The following is a 27,761-nucleotide window of genomic DNA, read 5'->3' on the forward strand; positions in this document are numbered from 1 at the left end:
GCAATCAGGCTGGTAGGGGAGCAGTTAGGGGCAATCAGGCAGGCAGGCAGAGGGGTTAGAGGAGATCAGGCAGGCAGGCAGAAGCCAGTGGTCCCGGATTGCGAGAGGCAGTCGGACATCCCCCGAGGGGTCCCGGATTGGAGAGGGTGCAGGCCAGGCTGGAGGGACCCCCCCCCCTCCCATGCACGAATTTTGTGCACTGGGCCTCTAGTATTCTAATAATTCTGTATGATATCAGATGAGTATGAGATTTATCAGGTAATCACTTAGAAAGTTATATAATGTCTAATCACTGGGTATACACCTGAAACTAATATAATGTATGACAACTGTAATTGAAAAACAAAAAATGATTTAAATATTTTTTAAAAGAAATATTGAGGTAGCAGAAACTTAATTGAACCTAGAATTACAATATAAAATCAACTACTTCTGAGTTTGTTAAATCTTAAATTGAAATCTAGTATTATTCCCCCACCAGTTCACATCCCACAATGATTTTATATTTAAGCCATGTCCATAAATATGTAAATGTGTGCACATACTTTTAGTAAATTGTTGGAATGAAAAACAACTGTGATTATTTGAATAAAAAAAATAAAATAAAGTAAATTAAAAAGAAGTTAATGAATTGTCAAGCACTGAATCTCATTGTGGCAGTTGCTTTTTTGCTAGTTCAAATTTATGGACAAGCCAGTAATACTATTTTTAAATCTTCACTAGCCTTAATTTGGAGCGGGGGGAGCCATAAAGATATATGGCTTCTGGTTCAGCAAAGTGGTGTCAGGTCTGCATGTATATTTCTTGGGTGGTTGCCCATTAGCTTTTCTGTCTTCTTCAGCTGCTGCAGGCAACTGGCCCATTTAGGCTGGAAAAGCACAGTAGCACCTCTGTTTATTCAGTCATAAGAAATTCTTTCTGTGGTTAAATTTGTCTTGGTGGAGTTTACCAATGTAATAACATTTCTTTTAGGAATCTTGTTTAATTACAGAAAGGTAACATGCAAAAGAAAATATATACACCTACCTCTAAGTCAGGGACAAACTAGTAGATGCTTTATAAGCAAAAAATCCAGTAACATTTTCAAAATTAGTGTGCCTTCCTCTTTTCCTTCTTAGGATTAAAAGTGATTAAAAAAAAGAGAGAGAGAGTTTGTCCCTACCCCGATTTTCTCTGTGTTAATGTGTCAGCCCACAGACTGAGGGGTCCCGAGTTCGATTCTGACCTAGGGCACATATTTGGGTTGCAGGTTGCTGGTTTGGGTGCATGTGAGAAACAATCAATCAATCTCTCTCTCTCTCTCTCTCTCTCTCTCTCTCTCTCTCTCTCTCTCTCTCCCCCTCCTCCCCCTTCCACTGTCTCTAAAACTCAATGGAAAAAATATGCTCTCACCAAGAAATGAGTTTATGTTTAAAATTCCGTAGTGAAGACGAAATCAATGAATCAGATTTTACTTATTGTACATGAAACTTGTACACAATATAGAACTCTAGATTATTCATCCCCATTGTCATCAGAAAGCCTTTGTGAAATATCCACCTCTGTGTCATAAGGACCCTATTTATTCTGGCCCAAACAGGCCACATAAGGAGGTTCCAGAGAACTTGTGTTACCTGGTTGGTTGGACTATAATCCTCTGGTGATGTTGTCTTCTTTTTCCTCAGGCCTTGTACCCCCTGGTCACCTGTCTGCTCTGTGTCAGTCAGAAGCAGCTGTTCCTGAACAGGTGGCACATTTTCCTCAACAACTGCTTATCCAACCTTAAGGTTAGTATTGTTGGCTCAAAAAGTCTTTCATAAAAATATATATGATTCTTAATCTGGTATATGTGCTTCTGAGAGTGATTTCTGTTATTTGCAGGGGAATTATCCTGTCCTGTTGGAATAAAGAAAATTAAAAAATATTAATAAGATCTCTCCTTACCACATATAGTCAATTTTAGAAGGTAACTTAGGGATAAGAGAAATTACTTGAAATATTTTTTCTGGATCACTTTAAAAGTAAAAATAAATGCCCTTCTCTCATATGCCTCTATTGTCACATTTTACTTAAATGATTTTATAAAAAGGAAGTCACACTCCATTGGCAGAGCATGTGTATTCATTTCAGAAGCTCATGTATTGCCTCTAGTCTAGGAAAATATTTGAGAAAGAAGTTTCATTCTGTGGGATGACTGATTTGGTAACAGAGAGCACTTATTTCTTGTCACCGCTATTTGTGATTACTTTAAGGTATTCTCTTTGAGCCACATGCCAGTCTGTCAGGCCCGAGCCTTCATTGAGCAGCTCTTCAGGGAGGCAGCATAAAGGCCTGGTGACATGAGAAATAAAGTCATGGTCCCTGAAACTGCAGAATCTACAGAGAAAACAACTGTAATGATTAGCTTTAAAATTGGCTCTATAATTTGCAAGTGGTAAACTCATTTTAAGTTTTAGTGACCTATTGATTAAGGACAACTAAATGAAAACCATCCTATCTAATAAAAGAGAAACATGGTAATTAGCTGTACGTCTGCTACTCTTCCCATTGGCTAATCAGGGTGATATGCAAATTAACTGCCAGCCAATATGGCGGCCAGCAGCCAGGCAGCTTGAAGCGAACATGAGGGTTGCTTGCTTCAGTGACAGAGGACTCCAACGTTCCCCGCCTGCCGCTGCCGGCCTCTGAGCTTGCAGTTTGAAATATTGTTACAAATATAGAATCTAAACAAAACCCCAGAAACCTGCTTTCAGCCAGCCGGGATCTCAGAGCTGGAGTTGAAACAGTGTTTCGATTATAGAACCCAAGCAAACCAGATACCTGCTTTCAGCAGCTGAGGACTAAGAGCTGGAGCCAAGCCTCAGAGCTAAAGCTGGCCCAGAATAAAAAAGAAAAAAAAAGAAAAAAAGGAGCGGTTGGGAGTTTCAGTCACCTGCCAGCCTGAAAGAGCCCTCAGCCACTCACCCAGACTTGCCAGGCACCTCAGTGGGGACCCCCACCCTGAAGGGTGTGTGACCAGCTGCAAACAGCCATCATCCCCTCATCCAGGCTGGCCAAGCACCCCAGTGGGGACCCCCACCCTGATCCAGGACACCCTTCCGGACAAACCAGCTGGCTCCCACCCGTGCACCAGGCCTCTATCCTATATAGTAAAAGGGTAATATGCCTCCCATCACTGGGATCAGCGGAGCCGTGAGGCCTCCCGGCACGGGGATCAGCGTAACAGGGGGCAGAGCCCAAACCCCCTGATTGCCCTGCGGCTCTTTGTGTGACAGGGGATGGGGCCACAACCTCCCTATCCGCAATGCTCTGTTCGTGACAGGGGAAGGCACCCCAACCCCCTGATCAGCCCTGCTCTGTGCCTGATAGGGGGGAGATCCCTAACCCCCTGATCGCCCTGCAGCTCTGTGTGTGACAGGATGTGGCGCACCAATCCCCTGATCGGCCCTGCTCTGTGTGTGACAGGGTGCGGCGCCCCAACCCCACCCCCACCCCCCGCCACAGGCCCTGCTCTGTGTGTGACAGGGGGCGGCGCCCCAACCCCCTGATCTGCCCTGCTCTGTGTGTGACAGGGGGCGGTGCTCCAACTCCCCTATCGGCCCTACTCTGTGAGTGACAGGGGGCAGCGCCCCAACCCCCTGATTGGCCCTGCTCTGTGTGTGACAGGGGGTGGCACCACAACCTCCCCATCGACCCTGCCTTGAGTGTGACAGGGGGAGGTGCCCCAACCCCCCAATCGGCCCTACCCTGAGCGTGACTGGGTGGCATTGCAACCTCCCGATCCGCCCTGCTCTGTGCATTACTGGGGGCGGTGTCTCAGCTCTCCAATCAGCCCTGCTCTGAGCCCGATAAGGGGCTGTACCTAGGGATTGGGCCTGCCCTCTGCCACCTGGGAGCAGTCCTAAGCAAGCAGGTCGTTATCTCCCGAGGGGTCCCAGACTGCGAGAGGGCACAGGCCGGGCTGAGGGACCTCCCCTCCCCCCCGAGTGCACAAATTTTTGTGCACCGGGCCTCTAGTTGTTAATATAAGTGCACATAGCATGTATTCTTCACAAGTGTTCCATTGTGTCCTAAGATGTTGAATTTCTTTTTATAAGTTTTATATTTGCTCCTTTAGAATTTTTGAGAAATATACTTAGTCATGAAATCCTGTATGTGCTTATATATGTTGCCTTGTCTTTTTTCTTATAAGACACTTTAATTTGATGAAGTGGTTAAGATTAATTATATTATTTTGGCATTTATTATAATTATACAATAATCTGCTTCATAGCTGTTTTAAGCACCAACTATATACTTGCTCTGAAAGCTGATTATAAAATCCAAGACTAGAACCATTTATTTTCTTAAAATTGGCAGTGAACTATAATAGCAATGGATATAGAGTTAAGCTTTTAAGTATTCTGAAAAACAAAAATTTTCCAGGTTATCAACTATTTTATAATAGCCACTTTCAGATATTTTATTTAGGTATTTATCCATCTGTCAATACACATTTAACATACAGTCCAATGTCATTTTTTTGTAAAAACTTTTCAGTTATTCAGTAATTGGTTCTAGTTAAACTTTTATTTTTTACATTTTATACCGATAGAAAGTGGTCATTTTGTTCAAAACAAAAAAGAGAAATTATTACAAATGTTCACAGTGCACTTGTATATATGCTAGATGTGTTTGAGATTAATTTTAGTTAGAATTAAGATTATATTTTGCATGGCAATTTATTGCTGTGGCCACAAATACCAAAATCTTCTGTCCAAAATTGCTTTTGAAGTATAGCAGGATAATCTTAGTTTGGAACCTAACTGCTTTAGTTAGAATATTGTGTGACAACCAAGGTCATTCAATATCAGGCAAGAATGTTTTCCAACTAAATGAACATTATTGTTTGGAGTGCTCGTCAAAGCCCACCTCTGCATAGGCTCTATATAAAGAAATCTTGCTTATGCCTCAAATTTTGCTTTAGCTACTACTCACACTTTGCTTTTTAAAATTCAATATTTATTAATAATCTGCTCTATGGCAATCACTGGGAACCCAATGATGAGCAACTCAGAGTCCCTGGAGCTCACAGTCCAGACCTCACGGAAAAGTGAAGGGATAGACCAACATTCTAGAAGCCAGAAAACAGGGGCACTTGGCAGTCTTTCTGGGGAGGAGGGAGTAGAGGGATAGGGAAACATAACAGAGGGAGCCACACCTCACTGAGTCTTGCCAGAGAGATAGAATGTTCCAAGTAGACCAGGATAGGAAGGCACTCCAGGCACTCAGGGAATTGTAGAAGGGATGGTACAGAAGGGTGCACCAGCCCGAGATAAAGGCAAGGGTGGTCTTGGGGGAGCCAGGTCACCAAAGGCCCTGTGGAATTTGAACATTGTCCAGGAGGTAACTAGAAGCCACTTAAGTTCTTTAAATGCAGGGAAGTTGACAACCATGTCTGTGGTTTAAGGATGTCATTTGACAGTGCCAAGAATGGGAAATAGGCATGGAAACCACTGTCGGGGGGCAGTCAGAGCCATCAATGATATCATCTTGAAATGCTAAAATATCAGTTACCAGTACAGGATCCATTTGTAAAACAGAATAAAACCTCAAGTCTACCACTTTGCTCTTCAGTCTTTATGGGAGCAAAAATAGACCATCTCAACATATTCATAATAGTGAAAGAACATTGGTCACAAGAAGACACACCAAAAAGATAACTGTGAGAAAGGGGGGCAGGGATATAGTATAAAGGAAGTTGATGTTAAACAGAAGACAGAAAGTCATTTAAACAAGAGATGCCAGTTAGGCTCTTCAGTGGAACTTGATGATATTTTTCCTACCCCATCATGATTCACAATATGCGATAAGGCATAGGAGAGAATTCTGAATGATATACAAAACACATATAAAATACTTATATATCAATAGAGGGAAGTTCACAACAGAGGAGACATTTCAACTAGAATGGAAGCTCCCAGAAATCAGGGCCTACACCTCCCTCTTTGCTGCTGGGCCCTGGTGCCTTGTACATAATAATCTTTACTGTGGACAAGAACAGTGCTCAATACCTTATGTGCATTAATTCGTTTAATTCTCATACCACTCCTGTGAGGCAGATGGGATTCTTGTCTGCATTCCATGTAGGAAATCAGGCCCAGAGAAATTAGGAGCTTCCTTGAAGTTGGCCACACTGCTAATAAATTGCAGAGTGGGGAATATTCAAATGCAGGCAGTGTGTGTCTAGAGTCTGTTTTTAACTGCTAGGTAAGCACATCATTCACGTTGACTGATTTGCACTGATTGGAGGAAGGATAATTATAATTTCCAAACTTTTTAAATGATGGCGTATTTTAAATGCAACTTTAGTAGTTTGATAGTTTACTTAAAGTTTGTTTATGTCACCAAAACATTTGACAAATTACAAAGTATACCATACCTGTTTTAATTACAAGCAAAAAAAAAAAAAGATCATCGTTTATGTAGAAAGCATGCATCTAAAAAATTGAGACTTTTTTCTCCTGGAGCTAGAAAAGTAGTTGTAAAGTGTATTTGGAAGAATAAATATAGACCAATATCTTGGTCAAGCCTAAAAATAAAATTAAAAGAAAAATAAATCAGTGGATAGTGGAAGACTAAGCCATACCAGATAATAGAACACATTATAAACCTCAAAAATTAAAATGGTATGATATTACCACATTAATAGACAGACTAATAGAACTAAAAAGAATCCAGAGGTAGAGCAAAATGCATATAGAAACTTAGAATCTTATAATAGTGATCACATTAAAAAGTTATTTTAAGACTATGTAGACATAAGAACTATCTTTTCTAAATCTTAAAAACTACTCCCTATAATTGTTCCAATCTTTACCTGATTCATCTTTATTTAGTAAATAGTTTAAAGATAAATTTTATTTTAACTTTTAAATAATTATGAATTCTACAAAAAATCGGTGCCTGAATTATCTGCCCTAAGAATAAAACCACTAGTCCTAGCCAGCTTGGCTCAGTGGCTAGAGCAGTGATGGCGAACCTTTTGAGCTCGGCGTGTCATCATTTTGAAAAACCCTAACTTAACTCTGGTGCCGTGTCACATTTAGAAATTTTTTGATATTTGCAATCATAGTAAAACAAAGACTTATATTTCTGATATTTATTTCATATATTTAAATGCCATTTAACAAAGAAAAATCAGCCAAAAAATGAGTTCACGTGTCACCTCTGACACACGTGCCATAGGTTCGCCATCACTGGGCTAGAGCGTCGGCCTGTAGACTAAAGGGTCCCAGGTTTGATTCCAGCCCGGGGTTGCAGGCTTGATCCCCAGTAGGGGGCATGTAGGAGGCAGCTGATCAGTGGTTCTCTCTCATGATTGATGTTTCTATCTCTCTCTCTCCCTTCCTTTCTGAAATTAATAAAGAAATATATTTTTAAAAAAGAATAAAACAGCTAAAAGAATTATGACAAGATAAATGGAGGAATAAGGAAGCAGTAGTAATGTAAAAGCAAAGACCTATAAGAAGTTGAGGGATATTTAAAGACTGTTTAGCAAATATATCAATCCCCTGAAAAATGGCCGGAATTCCAATAGATGTCCAGGGTAAAAATGCCCCTTTTTCCGGATGTCTAAACATGAAGTTGAAGGGCTGTACTAGAGGTTTGTTCATCAGGGGATACTCAGGAGGGAACAGTTTTAATGGGATGGGTTTCAGGACACTGAGGTAAAACAGAAAGCCTGCACAAGTAGACTATACAGAGGTAGGGTTCTTCTGATAGAAAGGAAGGACTCAGGGGTGGGAGTAGGGAAGCCATCTCCTGAAATGGAAATGGATGAATATAGCCTACCTAAGGTTTGGGGAGCTTGTGGGAGAATACAGGAGGGAGGGAGGAAAGGTAGGTTAGAGCCATGTATTGGCGGGTTAGGTATGCCATGTCAAGAAATGTTAACTTGATACCATAGGCACTGGGAACCACTTAATCTATGTTTTTTAAATAGAAAGGAATATAATAAGACTAGGGGCCCGGTGCACGAAATTCGTGCACTGGGTGTGTGTGTGTGTGTGTGTGTGTGTGTGTGTGTGTGGGAGGAGTGTCCCTCAGCCCAGCCTGCCCCCTCACATATACTGGGAGCCCTCAGGCGTTGACCCCCATCACCCTCCAATCGCAGGATCGGCCCCTTGCCCAGGCCTGACGCCTCCGCCAGAGGTGTCAGGCTTGGACAGGGGACCCCCATCTCCCCCTGATCAATGGCTCTGGCCCCCGCCCAGGCCTGAGGCCTCTGGCCCAGGAATCATGCCTGGGCAGGGGACCCCCATCTCCCTCTGATCGCTTGCTCCACCCCCCGCCCAAGCCTGACGCCTCTGACCCAGGCTTCAGGCCTGGGCAAGGGGACCATCATATCCCCCCAATCCCCAGCTCCGCCCCCCGCCCAGGCCTGATGCCTCGGCCAGAGGAGTTGACCCTCATCACCCTCCGATCACCAATCACCGGATCGGCCCCTTGACCAGGCCTGAGGCCTCCGGCAGAGGTGTCAGGCCTGGGCAGGACCCCAGCTCCCCGCGGTTGCAGGCTCCGCCCCTGCTCAGGCCTAACACCTCTGGCCTAGGCGTCCGGCCCGGGCAGCGGGGACCCACAGCTGCAACGGCCTCGCGATCGTGGGCTTCGCTTTAGGCCCAGGCAAGGGACCCCTAGCTCCTGGGACTGCCAGCTTCGACTGTGCCCAGCTCCCATCGCTGGCTCCACCCCTACTTCCTGCTATCACTGGCCAGGGCGGCAAAGGCCCCTGATTCTCCGATCATGGCTGGGGGGCAGGGCAAAGGCGGCCCCAGGGCCGCCTTTGCCCTGCCCCCCAGCTCTTAGCTCCCCCCTGGGTTTCCGATCACTGTCAGAGGCAGGGGGCTTCTTCCTGCTTTCCCTTTCGCCTCCCTGCATTGTGCCTACATATGCAAATTAACCGCCATCTTGTTGGCAGTTAACTGCCAATCTTAGTTGGCAGTTAATTTGCATATGACCCTGATTAGCCAATGAAAAGGGTATCGTCGTACGCCAATTACCATTTTTCTCTTTTATTAGATAGGATAGGAGAGCACAGAGGGGCTGAGTTTCCTCCTCTCTGGCTGATGTGTTATTGCCTGAAAGCTGGTAGCTGTGCTATAGCTGGTTTCCTTGCCTTGTTTCTATTTCCTACACAGCAGACAGGACTTCTTACATGTCTCCTCGATTGTAGTGGCTTCCTGTTATCATCATGAGAACTCTGTTCCCTTACTTAGTATGGCATGTAGGATCTCTCCTGTGACTCCTGCCTTCCTCTTGAGCCTCACTGACCACTGCTCCCTCACTTGTTCCCATGCACTGGCATAGCTCTCTTAGCTTCCATGTGCTGTTGCCTCTGCCTAAAGTATTCTCCCTTCCCATTATTTTTTAAAATATATTTTTATTAATTTCAGAGAGGAAGAGGAGGAGAGATAGTAACATCAGTGATGAGAGAGAATCACTGATCAGCTGCCTCCTGCACACCCTCCCCCCCAATGGGGATCAAGCCCGCAACACGGGCATGTGCCCTGGCCAGGTTGAACTGTGGTCTCCTGGCCACTGAGCCACTCTGGCCAGGCTCCCATTACTTTTTATGCCATTCAGTATTTCTAGTGCCAAGTACAGTAACTGGCCCTGAGTAGGTAAATGGATTAAATTTCACTTGAGTTTCAGGCCACCCATGAGAACTGTTCCTGACCTCGGTCCTTGAGTTTACCACAGGTTCCCCTTCTCTTCCTCTAACTCCTATCCCTATCAGCTTTTCACACTGTCTTAGGTCTTGTTGATTGCTTTATTATCTGTCTCCTACTCCTATAGATTGGGAATACATCAGGAAAAGGATCTTTTATATCTACCTCCCAGGTTCTAGCACAGTGCCTGACTGTATATTAGCTTCAATAAATGTTTAAGGGTAATTAGATGGGGGTGGGGTTTGAGGAATCAAAGCAATAATAATGTTGACAAGGGCATAACAGCAATAGAAAGAATAGATTGGTTCTCCTCTTGGTGCTAGGAGAATGAGCTCCCTGGTACTGGAGAAAAAAAAAGGCAATCCCAAGTTTTCATTTGGCAAAGAAGAGAATGCCATGCCTTCCCCCAGAACTACTCTGTCCCACCCTCTAGGCTATTTGGATCCCTCCTCATAGATGATTTACCCAATGGACACCAAGAGGCAAAGACCCCACAAGTCCCCGATTATGCGGTGTCCCTTGTAGGGGCCCTTCATTTCCAGGCATTGAGAAAAGAATAATCTTCATATGTCACCATTTACTCTGCAATCTTACATCTTGGTTTCTGTTGTAGAATAAAGACCCCAAGATGGCCCGAGTTGCACTGGAATCTCTCTACAGATTACTTTGGGTTTACATGATTCGAATTAAATGTGAAAGCAACACAGCTACTCAGAGGTAAGGAGCTGCCCTGGGTTAATGGTAATCACATCACTGAGTTCATGGTAGCCGCATCCCTCAGCCATTGAGAGGATGTTTTGTTTTATTACTACCTACACTAACCCAATTGGAAGCTGACAGTTCCTGCAAGATCTAAGTCCTTAGTTATTGGCTCAGCAGCCGTGGCAGAAACTGCAGTCTCAGCCGGGACAGCCAAGCTCCATGTCCAGGAATGTATTTGTCACATTAAAAAAGAAATGGCTACAATTTTCCAACTGTCCTTAGTTCTTCCAGAAACATTTTTCATAGAGCAGTTATGCTAATGGAAAGGGATAAAGTGGTTTGTTTTCTTTTTCTGAATTTTGTCTAATACTAAGATAAGGTGAAACATCTGCTGTTTTCCCTTGAAGCCAATCTTACTTGTTTTCTCTTTCTTCCCTTATCTTTCAGCCGTCTTATCACCATCATCACAACACTATTCCCCAAAGGGTCTCGTGGTGTGGTGCCAAGGGATATGCCTCTGAACATCTTTGTGAAAATTATTCAATTCATTGCCCAGGTAATGGACAAGCTTCTGGAGTGAGTCTTCTAGTTATCTTTAAGTAGCCAGTCTCCTTCTTAGGATGTACTAACAGATGAGGTGTCTAAAATAGCTCACATGCATTGACTTTTCAGAATGGGTTTATAAGTGTTTTCACACATAGCTGGTGACTTTTGCTTTAAAACAAATTGTGACATGGGAATGTAGAGTGCTTTCAGCATGTGACAAATGAAGGAACAGAGACAGAGTTTAAGTGATTCACCTAAGGTCCTAGAGCATGTTAGTAAAGGTGTCTATTAACTCAGTCTCTGGCTTTTTTCACCCCATGATTCTCTGCTCTGGATTATGCAAATCAGGAGGAAACAAAAGAGTCTGATGTTTGGAGGAAACCAAAAGAAGATAATTTAGTGAAATTTGATGAGTAAAGAATAATGCTGAAACTTTCATTCTGTGAAAAAGAAGAATATAACAGGAATATTAGCATTTATCAAGCACTCACTCTTTGCTAAGAATAGTTCTAAGTATTTTACATGTATTAAATTACTTAAAAACTGGCACCAATAATATTAAACATAGTTTTTAGTGTTTAATTTACTATTTAGACCTAAGATTTTTACTTTATAATTCACTTTTTGAGTAAATCACGAAGTTTTACTCCAACTTTGTGATTTACAAAGGAATATGAAAAGACAATTATTCCAGTTCAGTCTGTGCCTCGAGCCAGCTCTATACCCCTGAACAAGTCAGAGAACATCTTTTTTCTCAGTTTCTTTATCTGTAAAATGTGAGTGAAAATGCTTGCCTGTTATACCTAGAATGTTGAGTGGATAAAGGGAAATAATAGGTATGAAAATAATGTTGAAACACAATTGACATTGATATAAAGACATAGGTTTCATTGTTACTATCTATAATAATAAAAGGGTAATATGCTAATTAGACCAGACGTACTTCCAGACAAAGCTGGGGCCAGAGGGAAGCCAGCCCAGTCACAGGTGCCTGTGGGCGGCCAGAGGGAAGTCAGCCCGGGTCCCGGGTGCCAGAGGGAAGCTGGTGCCAGTGGCCAGGGGAGGGGTGGGGAGGGGGGCGGGAAGGCCTACTCTTGCACGAATTTTGTGCATCGGGCCTCTAGTTTAATATCTCTCTGTGTGATTGGCACAGTGAAATGCCTCTGTAATATTTGTACCTAGGGAAAGGACATTACTTGCTTGGCAGGCAGATGAATTAATGTAACCTTTCTGCATGTAGTTATGTGGCTGAGGATAGGCTTCAATTATTCTGTATTAGGTTTTATAAAACAAACCTGTCATATCTTCATAGCCACTGTCCCAAATTATTAGAATCTGGCTTCAACCTCCTCATTTAAGTAACCTTGACATACTTAAGTAACCTTAAGTATCTTATTTGTTGATCATTCATTTCACTTGTAGAATTATCTGTTGTAATATGAGCCAAAGAATTTGAAATGCTAGAGAATAGAAGAAAATGCCCATTTTGCAGTGGCTTTTAAACAATACATTTTAAACTGAATTTCAAGAAGGTGTCAGCATTTGCAAAACAAGCAGGAAAAGTTGAGCCTGCATATAAGCCCAGAGACTTCAAGTGTTTTTATTTTTCTGTTGTTGTTTTTGGGTTATTAGTCATTCTGTGCTTTGGGGAATAATTGTATATATTACATATAATTGCTCATAATTGCATTATAATGAGAGCATCCCTGTGCACTGCACAAAAACCGAAGCAGCTCCACCAAAGATTCAGTGGGCATGTTCTTCCTCAGGGAGTGACCCGTGGCACTGAGCCGGACTTCTACTCTTTGTAGCCACCTGTTTGGTACATATGAAGAAAGTAGATATTTCATGTTTAATTTGTATCTTAACACTTTTTCACTTGTTTTGTTTTCTCTTTTTCACTACAGGAACGTTTAGATTTTGCAATGAAAGAAATCATTTTTGATTTTCTTTGTGTGGGAAAGCCAGCAAAAGCTTTCAGTCTCAACCCAGAGGTATGAGTGATCATTTTCTGTTCCTGGAATAGTGTGGGCATTGACAGAGCCACGCCTTTGTGACTCTGGAGAATGGGTGAAGGACACAGTCTCTAAAAGTCTTCTATGTGTTTCTGTCCATGTTATTTGGCTAAATAGTACAAATGATGGCATTTGAGAAGTAAGATTTTAGATGAATAGACTTAGAATGATGAAAGGTTGGTATGCTACCAGATTCTGATCATGTTTAATAGAGTATACCGTGCCCCCAAAGATAATCTCTCACCACAAGGCCAGTTGTTTTATTTTTTTAAAGTCAGTGCATTTATTTGTAATTATCTTGATGCAGATTAACTAGTTGAACATTGAGAAGTGACAAAACAAAAAAATATATATATCTAATAAAGTACTAAAATCTAGTGACATTAAATAAATGATGTATGAATATTTGTTTCTGTAACAGCATTACAACTCAGGGCTAGGCAGTCATGGAAATGAGGATACAGTGGGCATGATACAGGAGCGATGGGCCTGTGCAAATGAAAAGTGCATTCAGCTTTAAACTTTTAAAAACACATTGGCCAATGGAAATATGCCTCACAAGCTGCATTTGTGTAGTCCTTTCCTATCAGACTGTAGAAAGAGCACTGGACTGGCAGTCAGCGGAGCTGGATTTACCACTTGCCACGGGAGCTACCACTTTTACCAGCTATATGACATTTACCTCTCTGCACTTCAGCTCATCCACAAGTACAATGGACAAAATACTTTCTTCTCTCAAGTTTGTAGTATCATAATATCACAATTCTTCAGTGTGAAAGGAGATCCAGAGGCTCCAAATAAGCAGCTGGTTAGTAGCAGAGGGAGCCTAGGTCTCCTGGTATCTTCAAGCTTCTTCCCCCCACAGCCTGGATTCTCTTCTTGGTGATAAGATTGTCACATACACATATAGGGACAGCTATAGAAATTCCCAAAGGAGTTTCTTTCTGGTGTCTATTGACATCACAGGCTTCTGAAATGGCTGCAGCCGGGGTTCATGGGCCAATTGGAGGGGGACAAAGCCAGTATAAATCCATTTGGGTTAGCTTGAGGCTCAGGCCACAATTAGTGAAGAGTCTTCTCTTGAAGGAAGGTTCTCAAAATATTTTTCACCTTTTAGGAGTCATGGTTCTAGCATCTTTAACAATCAGTTCTCAGAATTACTGGGTTATTTGTCTAAAAGGAACATGTTGGAAGTCTTTAATCATTATCACCATCTAGAAATTTTACCCTTGGTTCCTCTCTCAAACTCCTCATTCAATCAATGATTAATAAGTTAGCATCTCTGTGCAGAGCATTTGAAATAATGGTATTTTTTTAACTACCAAAAATAGGGAATATTTGAGTATCCTCTATTTCTCTTGATTTTATAGTAATACAGAAAAGTTTAGTTTGTCAGTAGCTGTAGTTAAAATCTCAAAGGCACATCTGTGACCCCACTCAATAAGACATACAAGGATGAGGATAATCTAAGGAGAAGATGCCAGACATTTGATGGAGTATGTTGTAGGGCACAGTTTCTCAGGAAACAAATCCAGATTGTGTCTTCTTTAAAAAATTCTTTATTGTTTAAGGTACTACATAACTCTCCTTTTACCCCCATTGACCTCTCCCTGGCTGCTCTCACCTCCCAGCACATGCCTTCACCCCCCTACTGTCTGAGTCAATTGGTTATGCTCATATGCATGCATATAAGTCCTTTGGTTGATCTCTTACCCTCCCCCCTTCCCCTACTTTCCCTCTTCAGTTGGATAGTCTGTTCATTGCATCTATGCCTCTGGCTCTATTTTTGCTCATCTTTTTATGTTGTTCATTATATTCCACAAATGAGTGAGATCATGTGATATTTATCTTTCTCCAGCTGGCTTATTTCACTTAGCATAATGCTCTCCAGGTCCATCCATGCCAATAGTTCTCAACCTGTGGGTTGCGACCCCTGAAAATACATCCTGCATATCAGATATTTACATTACGATTTATAGCAGTAGCAAAATTAGTTATGAAGTAGCAACAAAAATAATTTTATGTTTGGGGGTCACCACAACATGAGGAACTGCAGTAAAGGGTCGTGGCATTAGGAAGGTTGAGGACCACTGATCCATGCTGTTTCAAATGGTAAGAGTTCCTTCTTTTTTACAGCACCGTAGTATTCCATTGTGTAGATGTACCACAGTTTTTTAATCCACTCATCTGCTGATGGGCACTTAGGCTTTTCCAAATCTTAGCTATTGTAAATTGTGCTGCTATGAATATAGGGGTGCATATATTCTTTCTGATTGGTGTTTCTGATTACTTGGTATATATTCCTAGAAGTGGGATTACTGGGTCAAATGGGAGTTCCATTTTTAATTTTTTAAGGAAACTCCATACTGTTTTCCACAGTGGTTGCACCAGTCTGCATTCCCACCAGCAGTACATGAGGGTTTCTATTTGTCCACATCCTCAGCAGCACTTGTCATTGGTTCATTTGTTGATGATAGCCATTCTGACAGGTGTGAGATGATACTTCATTGCTGTTTTGATTTGCATCTCTCAGATTATTAGTGACTTTGAGCATGTTTTCATATGTCTCTTGGCCTTCTGCATATCCTCTTTTGAAAAGTGTCTATTTAGGTCCTTTTCCCATTTTTTAATTAGATTGTTCATCTTCCTTTTGTTAAATTGTATGAGTTACCTATAAATTTTGGAGATTAAACCCTATCGGAGATAACATTGGCGAATATCTTCTCCTAGGCAGTGGGCTTTCTTGTTTTGTTGATGGTTTCTTTTGCTGTGCAGAAGCTTTTTATTTTGATGAAGTCCCATTTGCTTATTTTCTCCTTAGTTTCCATTGCCCTAGGAGCTGTATCGGTAAGATATTGCTATGACCTCTGTCTGCTATTTTGCTGCTTATGGCTACTATGATTTTTATGGTTTCCCATCTTATGTCTAAGTCCTTTATCCATTTTGAGTTTATTTTTGTGTATGGTGTAAGGTGGTGTTCTAGTTTCCTTTTTTTTTCATGTATCTGTCCAATTTTCCTAACACCGTTTATTGAAGCGACTGTCTTGACTCCATTGTATGTTTTTGCCTCCTTTGTCAGATATTAATTGAGCATAATGACTTGGATTGATTTCTGAATTCTCTGTTCTTTTCCATTGGTCTATATGTCTGTTCCTGTGCCTGTGCCAGACCATTTTGATAACAGTGGCTTTGTAATATAGCTTAATATCTGATTCTGTGATCTTCCAACTTTGTTCTCCTTTCTCAGGGTTGCTGCGGCTATTCAGGGTCTTTTTTTTTTTTATCCCATATGAATTTTTGGAGAGTTTGTTCTAGGACTGTGAAATATGCAGTTGGTATTTTAGTGGGGGTTTAATTGAATCTATAAATTGTTTTGGGTAGTTTGGACATTTTAATGATGTTGATTCTACCAATCCATGAACACGGTATATTCTTCCATTTGTTTATATTTTCCTCTATCTCTTTTTTCAACATCCTGTAGTTTTCCAAGTATAGGTCTTTTCCGTCCTTAGTTAAGTTTATTCCTAGGTATCTAAATATTTTTCTTACAATGGTAAATGGGACTTTTTTCTTTTTAGTTTCTCTTTCTGTGAGTTCATTATTGGTATATTAAAAAAGCCATAGATTTCTGGGTGTTAATTTTGTATCCTGCTACATTGCCAAATTCATGTTTTTATGGCGTCTTTAGGGTTTTCTATGTACAATATCATGTCATCTGCAAATAATGACAGTTTTACTTCTTTTCCAATTTGGATGCCTTTTATTTCTTTTTCTTGTCTGATTGCTATGGCTAGCATTTCCAGTACTGTGTCAAACAGGAGTGGTGAAAGTGGGCATCCCTGTCTTGTTCGTGTTCTTAGGGGAAATGATTTTAGTTTTTGCCCATTGAGTATGATGTTGGCTGTAGGTTTGTCATATAAGGCTTTTATTATGTTGAGGCATGATCCCTTTATTCCCACTTTGCTGAGAGTTTTTATCAAGAAAGGGTGTTGGATTTTATCAAATGCTTTTTCTGCATTAATTGATATAATTATGTGATTTTTGTCTCTCAATTTGTTTATGTGATGTATGTTTGTTGATTTGTGGATATTGTACCAGCCTTGAATCCCCAGAATAAATCCCACTTGGTCATGGTGTATGATCTTTCTAATGTAATACTGGGTCCAATTTGCTAGAATTTTGTTTAGGATTTTAACATCTATGTTCATCAGGAATATTGGCCTATAATTTTCTTTCTTTGTAGTGTCCTTATCTGGTTTGGGGATTAGGGTAATGCTGGCTTCATAGAAAGAGCTTGGAAGTGTGACTTCCTCAAGAATTTTTTGGAATAGTCTAAGAAGGATAGGTTTTAGTTCTTTTTATGTTTGGTAAAACTCCCATGTGAAGCCATCCTGTCCAGGGCTTTTGTTTACTGGAGGTTTTTTGATTACTGCTTCAATTTCCTCAGTAATTATTGTCCTACTCAGGTTTTTTATTCTTCCTGTTGAGTTTTGGAAGATTTTATTTTTCTAGGAAAAATGTCCATTTTGTCTTGGTTGTCCAGTTTGTTGGAGTAGAGTTGTTCGTAGTATTTTTTTATAATCTTTTGTGTGTCTGTGGGGATGGTTGTTACTTCAACTCTTTTATTTCTGATTTTGTTTATTTGGGTCCTCGCTCTTTGTTTCTTCATGAGCCTGGCTAGAGGTTCATCAAATTCACTTATTCTTTACAAGAACCAGCTCTTGGCTTTATTGATCTTTTGTATTATTGTTGTTGGGTTTTTTGTTTGTTTGTTTGTTTGTTTGTTTGTTTGTTTGTTTGTTTTTGTCTCTGTGTCATTTATTCCCACTCTGATCTTTATTATTTCCTTCTTTCTGCTTACTCTGGGCTTTTCTTGTTGCTTTCTTCCTAGTTCTTTAAGTTGTAGGGTTAAATAATTTATGACCATTTTTTCTTGTTTTCTGAGGTAGACCTGTAATGCTATGTACTTTCCTCTCAGGACTGCTTTCACTGTATCCCATAGATTTTGGATTGTTGTGTTTTCATTGCCATTTGTTTCCAGGATGCTTTTTATTTCTTCTTTGATCTCCTTGGTAACCCAATCATTGTTTAATAGCATGCTATTTAGCCTCCAATTGTTTGATTTTTTAAAATTGTTTTTATTGTAGTTGATTTCTAATTTTATGACATTGTGATCTGAGGAGATGCTTGATATGACTTCCATCTTCTTGAATTTGAAGAGACTTTGCCTGTGTCCTAATATGTGGTCTATTTTTGAAAATGTCCTATGTGCACCCTAGAAGAATGTATATTCTATAACTTTGGGGTGAAATATTCTAAAGCTGTCAATTAAAATATTTTTGCATGTATAAGATGCCCCCCTCCTTTTCCAACCCCAAATTAAGAAATCAATATTTTAAATATGAAGTAGAACACACTTTTGTTTAGTCATTACTGCAGGTAATGTTTACATACCAGTACTATGATATTATGCCGCATATCACTTTATTTAGCCTCTGTTGCATAACTGCTCTCTTCTTCATCACTATTAGTTCCACAAATATCAATTTCTTCAACTTCTATTGTATCACTGCTGTCTTCTAAGTCACTGTCTATATATGTGAGATCTTCATAAACTGGTGGTATTTTCTGAGCTAACTTTGTTCATGTTTTCATGGCCAACCCTTGTCTCCTCATGAAATTGAAGCACCATTTTGTCTTTCCTATAAAATCAATAATGTTCATTTAGTTGGAAAACATTTTTGCCTGATATTGAATGACCTTGGTTGTCACACAAAAGCCACTTTGGTGCTCCTCCACAATCCAAGTCTTAAGCCTCTGCTCTAAGTTTGCCCATTTTGCTGGTTTTCCTCTTAAGGCCTTCTTCTTTTTTGGCATCTTAAGGAGTTGTTCTTCCTGTTTTCTCCACCGTCTGATCATGCACTCAGCGGGAGGTGGTCCAAACTGTCTCTCTCCAGCTCTATTTCCATGCTTTTGCATAGCTGATTACATTCAGTTTGAATTTTGCAGAATAAGACAATTGCTTACCATTGAGTATGATGTGGGTTGTAGGTTGGCTGCATGAGGTATTTATCTTTTCTTTTTTGACATCATTATGGGCTCTGAATGCTCCAGTCCCTGTTGCATCTGCACACTCTCCACCTCCACCTCCAATTACAGCATCAGTAGACATCAGTAACAATAAGGCTCATTATTGGAGGAAACCTGATTGAAAAGATATGGGCAGCTTCACACCTGCGCGACTCCCAACTCAGCTGTATAAGATGCCCCTTGATTTTCAGTCTAACGATTTTAGAAAAAAATAGTATCTTATACATGGAAAAATATGGTTGGTCCATATGCTCTAGTGAGTCATGTAGGATTGCTGTTTCTTTGCTGATTTTTTTTTTTTGTTTAGAGGATTCATCCAGTGGTGTCAATGGAGATTGTATTGCTATCAATCTCTCCCTTCAAGAAGTTTTGTTATGTATTTGTGTGCTCCTATACTGGTTTCATATATATTTACCAGAGTTATATCATTTGTTGTATCGATCCCTTTAATATTATGAAGTGGCCCTCCTTATTTCTTGTTACAGCCTTCACTTTGAGGTCTATTTTGTCAGATATAAGTATTGCTACTGAAGCTTTTTCTTCATTTCCACTTGCCTGAAAAATTGTTTTCCATCCCTTCACTATCAGTCTGTGTGAGTCCTTTGTTCTAAGGTGGGTCTCTTGTAGACAGCAGATATATGGGTCATGTTTTATTATCCACTCAGCTACCCTATATCTTTTGATTGGGGCATTTAATCTATTTACATTTAAGGTTATTATTGATAGGTACTTTTTTGTCACCATTTTTATTCTTTATGCCTGTGCCCTTCTTCCCTTTCTATTTCTTCTTTTTACAGCAGTCCCTTTAGCATTTCTTGCATTGGTAGCTTGGTGGTAATAAACTCCCTTAGCCGTTTTTTGTCTGCGAAGCTCCTGATTTCCCCTTCAATTTTGAATGATAGCCTTGCTGGACAGAGTATTCTTGAATTCAGTCCCTTGCTTTGCATCACTTTGTATATTCAATTCCATTCTCTTTTGGCCTAATGTGTTTCTGTTGAGAAATCAGTTGATAGTTTAATGGGAGATCCCTTGTAGGTGCCTTTCTGTCTCTCTCTGGCGGCCTTTAAGAATCTTACTTTGTTGATTTTTGCCAATTTGATTACAATGTATCTTGGTGTCTGTCTTTTTGGGTTCACCTTGTTTAGGATTTTTTGTGCTTCTTGGACTGATGTAACTTTTCTTCCTCAAATCAGGGAAATTTTCTGTCATTATTTCTTCAAACAGGTTTTCTATTCCTTGCTCAGCCTCCTCTCCTTCTAGTACCCTTATTATGCAGATGTTGTTTTGTTTCATGTTGTCTCAAAACTCCCTTAAGCTCTCCTCCTGCTTTTTAAATTTTTTTTTCAGTTGCTCCTCTGCTTGTGTGTATTTTTTTTCTACCTTGTCCTTTAATTTGCTGATGCGGTCCTCAGCTTTTTCCAGTCTACTATTGAAACTTTCCATTGTGTTCATTATTGCAGCTATGTCATTCTTCATTTCCTCTTGATTCTTACACATGTTGTTGAATTTGTCTTCCATCCTTTAAAGCATCCTTATAACCATTGCTCTGAATTCTTTCTCTGAAAAACTTGCTTGCCTCCATTTAATTTTTTTCCTCTTCAGGTGATTCCTCCTTTTCTTTCATATGAGGGTTGTTCTTTTGTCTCCCCATTTTTGCTGTTCCTTTGTGATTGTTTCTATGTATCAAATTGCTATGCCACCCAGATTTTTTGAGTTTGTCTTATATAGTAGATGTTTTGTGGGCCCAGTGGTGCAGTCTCTCCAGTCTTCTGGGTTGGTTATTCTAGGGATGGCCCCTACTTGGGATATTTGGGTTCTCATGGTGTAGTTGGGTCTTCAGTGTTATTGTCACGTTTGTGGATGGAGTCTCTTCTCAGGGTGTCTGGTGATGTGGCTTGCTCTCTACCATGTTGACTGAACAGGACAAAATACAAGTCGACAAGACACAACACAGAGGGAACAAAACACAAATGTACTCATGACACTGATAACCCTAATAAAAGTGACCACCAGAGAAAAGAAAATTAGGAGAGAGAAAAGAGAGCAAAAATGATCTTGAGAAAAGAAAAAAAAAAAAAGGTAAGAGAGAAAAGAAGTAGAAGAAAATATATATATGGGGAGAAAACACCACATAACTGATAAACCAAAAAAATGCAAACAACAAACACCCCAAAAAAGGGGAGACAGAATCTGTAGAGTCAGAGCTTATATACAGAAAGTAAGGTCAAGGATGCCCTAACTGGGTTGGCTTAGTGGATAGAGCGTCAGCCTGTGGACTGAAAGGTCCCAGGTTCGATTTCGGTCAAGGGTATGTACCTTGGTTGCGGGCACATCCCCAGTAGGGGGCGTGCAGGAGGCAGCTGATCGATGTTTCTCTCTCATCATTGATGTTTCTAACTCTCTGTCCCTCTCTCTTCCTCTCTGTAAAAAATCAATAAAATATTTAAAAAAAAGAAAGTAAGGTCAAGGAATTGAATGAATACGGGAAGGACAACAGTTCAGTATAGAGGAGGTAGAAAGCGAATAAGTAGATAAGAAGAAAAGAAAAAGAAAGTTAAAAAAATAAAACAACAAAGTGTATACATTTTTTAAATTTAATTTATTCATACATTTTTTGAAAAGGAGAATAGAAGAGAGAGCAGATAGGTTGAGTTTATTGAATGAAACTAATTAAGCAATTAGGATAAGAGGAGAGCAAGAGAGGAGAGGAAAAACAAGCATAAAAAATTAACTAGCAAAGAAAGAGAATGGAGAAGGGTGTGTGGACTTGGAGCAGGGGAGAGAAAATTAGATATATGAGTAAGCCAACAGAGACTACGATAATAATAACACATCAGTAAAGCAGATAAAGAAGATCAATTTTTAACAAGGGGTAAAAAGAAAGGAAAGAGAAAACTAAAGTAGGAACAGGAGAAGGGAAAACAGGATGAAAGAGGGAGAACTGAGGAAGAAAAGGGTGGGGAAAAATTAAAAAAATAAAATAATTAAAAAATAAAACTAGAATAAAGAAAAAGAATAAAAAATGAAAAAATTATTTTTTAATAGAAAATAAAAAAGTGAAATGTCATTCACTTCAGCTGAGTTTTAATTCCCCATGGGGTCTGGTTTAAGACCCCCAACTCTTCTGTTCTGTCTGCCACTTCTCAGTTTCCTGTTAGGTAGTCAGCACCATGTTAAAGTTCCAAGTAATCCATTGCTCCTTTGTTTGGGCCTCTCTCCACAGCCTTGGCTGCAAGCAGATGGGACTAATCTGCCCACTTAGCCTGTCTCCCTGCTGTCAATCTTAATCTCTCAAGTGTCTTTCTGATAGGGCTTTAGGTGGGGGTAGTGCTGTATAGCTTTTCAGGACTGCACACCCCTTTTCAGCCCAGTCCCTGAGGGCTCTTTGAGGCTATTCAGAGTCTGTTTCCTTTGTACAGCTCAGGGTGCAGTCTGGGTGTGGCTGTATTAGCTGTCATGAGGTTGCTGGGAGGGGCTGGCTCTTCAGGAGAAAAATGGCTATGTAGGTTTAGAGCAGTGGTTCTCAACCTTGGCTGCACATTAGAATCACCTGGGAATCTTTTTAAAATCCTGATTTCTGGGCCTCATCCTCCAGAAATTCTGTTTCTTTGTTACTAATGTTGTGGCCCCACCTCATAACAAAGAAACAGAATTTCCAGAGGGTGAGGCCCAGAAATCAGGATTTTAAAAAGATTCCCAGGTGATTCTAATGTGCAGCCACGGTTGAGAACCACTGGTTTAGAGGGTCAGGAATGTCTCAGTGATGGATTCCTGGTCACCTCTCCCTGTCCTGTTCTCCTCCACAGCCTCTCCCCAGACTCCATAAATCTGCACCTCCACCTATTCCGCAGCCATGGGTGAGAGTTTGTATTTGAAAGATCCTATGAACTGGGTTTAGCAAATAAAAGTAAAGACAAAACAGAGGCAAAAAAACTGCATGACTGTGAGTTTCTCTCCCCCGGCACTGTGTGGCTTGGGCAGCTCTTCATGTTGCCTTTCTGGGCTCAGCCTCTCATGGCTAAGGACTTAGATCTAGAATCCCCTGCTGCCAGCAGCCCTCTGGACTTCCTTCCCACGGTTGGATGTTACGCCTGTTCCCAAGGGATGCAGACTTGGTGCCATGCAGCTTTCTTCTGACCCTCTCAGTCCAGTGGTCTCACATCTCTCTCAAGCTCAGATTCCTGATCCTACCGTTCTCTAGGCGTTTCTGCCCTTCTCAGCTGAGAATTGCCTCACCAGCTGTGTCTACTTCACCAATTCCAGATGGATGTTATTCAATTTAGGTGCTCATTCCATCTGCTCCAGATAAGTCTCAGTACACTTCTGCCTATTCAGCCATCATTTTTCCCTCCGGGCCAGATTGTGTCTTATATATGTTTTGGAAGTAGCTTGTGGAACAGACCCAAGATCTAAAGGTTTATCTCACTGCAGATCAGTATTGCTCCACAATCAGCAGTTAGGTGATTTCCAGGTAAGTGTTCATTTTAGTTCATTCCTAATGGATTTCTACGTGCAGCCTCATCATCATAAGAATTTACACATCTGTGAGAAGAGTTTCTTGATCATCCATTTCTTTCATTTTTGTTTTGATCTAAAATAATGTGGACCTAGAGGTCCTAGCCAGTGCCAGTGGCAAAAAGAACTAAAAGCATATAGATTAGAAAGGAAGAAATAAAACTGTCGTTATTCACTGACAATATGGTTACCTATATAGAAAATACCAAAGGACCTACAGAAAACCTACTAGAACTAATAAATTATTTTAGAAAGTTTGTAGGATATAAGATAAATATATAAAATTAATGTATTTCTATATTTTCAGAATAAACTATTGGAAATTGAACAATTTACAATACCAATGAAAACAAAATACTTAGCAACAAAGCTAACAAAATATGTGCAAGATTTATATACTGAAAACTAAAAAAACATTGAGAGAAATAAAAAATAACAAATAAAGGAATAGAAATACTGTTTATAAATTCAGAGATTTAAGATTATACAAGGTTATTTATTCCCAAATTAATCTAATTAAACCATAATTTCAATAATAATCCTGCTTTTCCTATAGAAATAAATAAGCTGATTCTAAAATGTACATGGAAAGTATAAGGAACTAGCATAACCAACATAATTTTGAAAAATAATGAAATTGGAGGACTGGCATGTCCTGATTTCAGAATTTACTATAAAGCTATAGTAGTAGTATTGGAGGAAGGATGAATATAAAGACCAATGAAACAGAATAAATAATCCAAAAACATACCCACACTTATGTGGTCAATTGATTTTCAACAAGGGTTCCAAGTTATCTCAGTGGATAAAGGATAGTCTCTCTAATAAATGGTGCTGAACAACTGGATATCCACTTGAAAATAATAAACTTTGTCCCATAATTTTCACTATAAGCAAAAATTAACTTAAAATTAAACATAAACCTAAATGTAAAATACATTATAAAATTTCCAGGATAAAAAAAACATAAGATCTTTGTGAACTTTGGGTGAGCAAAAATTTTCTCAGGACATAATAAAACATAAGTTACAAAAGAAATGTTGATAAAAATTTAACATCACCAAAATAAAAAAAATGTCTGCACTTTAAAAGACACTCTTAATAAAATGTAGAGTCAGACTGGGAGAAAACGTTTGCAAAACATATCTGATAAAGCACTTCTATCCAAAATTTATAAAGAACTCTCACAATTCAACAACAACAAAAACACCCAGTTTTTTTAAATGGGAAAAATGAACAGCCTCTTACCAAAAAAAGAGGTAGAAGTGACAAATAAGTTCATGAAAAGATGTTCAACATCATTAATCATTAGGGAAAAGCAAGGGAAACTAAAGTGCAAGGTGCTAAGAAGATTACAGAGCAACTGCAACTTCGCACTGTTTTTATGATAATGGAAAAAAGGTACAACCACTTTAGAAAACAGCTTGGCAATTTCTTATAAGATTAAACATACATGTACCATATGATCCAACATTTCCACCTAAGGAAATTAAATTCAAAAGGTTTATATGGATATTTATATCAGCTGTATTCATAATCACTAAAAGTAGGAAAGCAGCTCATGTTCAGCCACTGGTAAATGGCCAAACAAATTATAAAGCATCGATACAATGGAAAACTCTTCAATAAAAAGGAACAAACTACTGATATTGCAACATCTCAAAAGCATTATGCAAAGTGAAAGAAGCAAGACACAAAAGGCTATATATATGGTTTGATTCCATTTATATCACATGGAAAAGGCAAAACTATAGGTAAAAATTAGACAAAGGGTTGTAGGTTCTGGGGTTGAAGTAGAGGACTGACTAGAAAGAGGAACAAGGGATTTTTTTGGAATGATGGAAATATTTTATATCTTGACTGTGATGGCAGTTACCTGATATATATGATAGATGATAGATAGATAGACGATAGATGATAGATAGATAGATAGATAGATAGATGATAGATAGATAGATAGATAGATAGATAGATAGATAGATAGATAGATAGATAGATGATAGATAGATATTTCTCAAAACTCAAAAAATGCATGAGCCTAGAAAAACATTTCAGGAAAGGACTACTAAAATACATGAGGGAATTAATAGACTTTAAAAGTTCATCTTTATTTTTTAAAGTATTACAGATGTCCCCTTTTCTTCACCATTCACTCCTTCCACCCCTCTTTTGCCCCCTCCCCAGGCCTTCACCTCACTATTGTTAGTCCATGGGTTATGCATATATGCATATAAGCTCTTTAATTAATCTCTTCCTGCCCCCCACCTTCCCACTGAAATTCGTTAGTCTTGTTTCATGCTTCAGTGTCTCTGGATCTATTCATCACTTTATTTTGTTCTTTAGATTCCACATATAAGTGAGACAAGTGATACTTGTCTTTCTCTGACTATCTTATTTCAATGTTCTCCAGGTCCCTTTATGCTTAAATATTTTAAAGTTAATACTCTAACATTCTAGAAAACAGAGAGAGAGAGAGTATTATTGAAGGCCATAAAATCATAAAGTGCACATTTGATTGGGTATAAATGAGCCAGAGAAACATTCACCAAATCCTGGGTGGAATATCATTACATGTTGAAGCTTGGATAAAAAGTTAAAATGAAGAGAAGTCAGTATTACTTTAATGTTATGAAATGTAAGCCTGTACCACAGAATAGGTGATTTGGGCAACCTGACTTGAATGTATAGCTTCCCACCTACTAATTAGGTAGTCTCAGTTTCCTCACCTGAAAAAATGGAAGTAATCATGCCTTCCGTCCATGACTGTTTTAAAGATGAGAGTTCTGGATACATTTTAGGGACTCGATAAATTATATATAGATTATCATTCTTAGTACTAATAATTTTCTGCTGTAGGAAGTAGTCAATTTTGGGAACTTATTATTTCATGTGGTTTGCAAATATGAGAATAAGTGTTTTATACATGGCTGTATAAGGAAGTACTGATGTTCTAGTACCTTCTGACCTTTTAAGATTATTGTAGTGGGAGTGTCTTACTGACTGATCTTCCAGAGCTGTTACTATGCCTTACCTGAGCCCAAGAAAGATAACACTCTGACCCAGAATGGCCTTCCTTTTTTAAAAAGAAATATATATACATATTTTATTCATATTTTACAGAGAGGAAGGGAGAGGGATAGAGAGTTAGAAACATCTGAATTGTGAGAGAGAAACATTGATCAGCTGCCTCCTGCTCACCTCCCACTGACGATGTGCCTGCAACCAAGGTACATGCCCTTGACCGGAATCGAACCTGGGACCCCTCAGTCCACAGACTGATGCTCTATCCACTGAGCCAAACCAGTTAGGGCGACCTTCCTTTTTTTAAATTCATTTTTATTGGATTTATTAGGATGACACTGGTTAACAAATATATACAGGTTTCAGGTGCACAGTTCTACAACACATCATCTGTACATTGTATTGTGTATTCACCACCCCAAGTCAGGTCTCCTTCCATCACCATTTATCCTCCCTAAACCTTTCCCCACCCTCTGCTCATCAAGCATCACCCTATCCATGAGTTCTACTCTTTTTTTTCTTTTTTGCTCAATCCCTCTACACTCAACCGCAGCCACTCCCCCAACAGCTGTCAGCCTGCTCTCTGTCTGTATGTCTCTGTTTTGTTTGTTAGTTCATTTTGTGTGTTTTTTGTTGTTGTTGTTTTTTAAAAATAATTTTTTATTGTTCGAAAGTATTACATATGTCTCTTTTTTTCCCCATTGACCCCCTCCAGCCTGCCCCCACCCCCCATCCCAGGACCTCACCACCCCATTATCTGTGTCCATGGGCTATACATATATGCATACAAGGTCCTTGGTTGATTACCTCCCACCCACACACCCTCCCCCACTTTCCCTCTGAGATTCCACACTCTGTTTTACGCTTCCATGTCTCTGGATCCATTCTGTTCATCAGTATATTTTGTTACTTAGATTCCACATATGAGTGAGATCATGTGATATTTGTCTTTCTCTGACTGACTTATTTCACATAGCATGATACTCTCCAGGTCCCTCCATGCTGTCTCAAAGGGTAAGAGATTCTTCTTTTTTTTTTACTGCTGCATAATATTCCCTGGTATAAATGTACCACAGCTTTTTTATCCACTTATCTACTGATGGGCACTTGGGCTGTTTCCAGATTTTAGCTATTGTAAATTATGATGCTTTGAACACAGGGGTACACACATTCTTTCTGATTG

The 27,761-nt window shown here is 39.8% G+C and overlaps 1 protein-coding gene across 12 annotated transcripts in view; it reads left to right on the plus strand.

Moving 5' to 3' along the window:
- Positions 1-27,761, plus strand: part of FRY (FRY microtubule binding protein) — a 608,287-nt gene that overhangs the window by 341,791 nt on the left and 238,735 nt on the right. For 11 of the 12 annotated variants that reach the window (XM_059684112.1, XM_059684113.1, XM_059684114.1 and 8 more), the window contains 4 exons: positions 1,665-1,766; positions 10,303-10,406; positions 10,839-10,947; positions 12,845-12,931. In XM_059684112.1, the coding sequence (XP_059540095.1) occupies positions 1,665-1,766; positions 10,303-10,406; positions 10,839-10,947; positions 12,845-12,931 (402 nt within the window). The remainder of the gene's footprint in view (positions 1-1,664; positions 1,767-10,302; positions 10,407-10,838; positions 10,948-12,844; positions 12,932-27,761) is intronic. The other variant, XM_059684106.1, reaches the window with a different exon arrangement.

Source organism: Myotis daubentonii, chromosome 2 (assembly GCF_963259705.1).
Source record: "Myotis daubentonii chromosome 2, mMyoDau2.1, whole genome shotgun sequence".
NCBI classification, from domain to species: Eukaryota; Metazoa; Chordata; class Mammalia; order Chiroptera; family Vespertilionidae; genus Myotis; species Myotis daubentonii.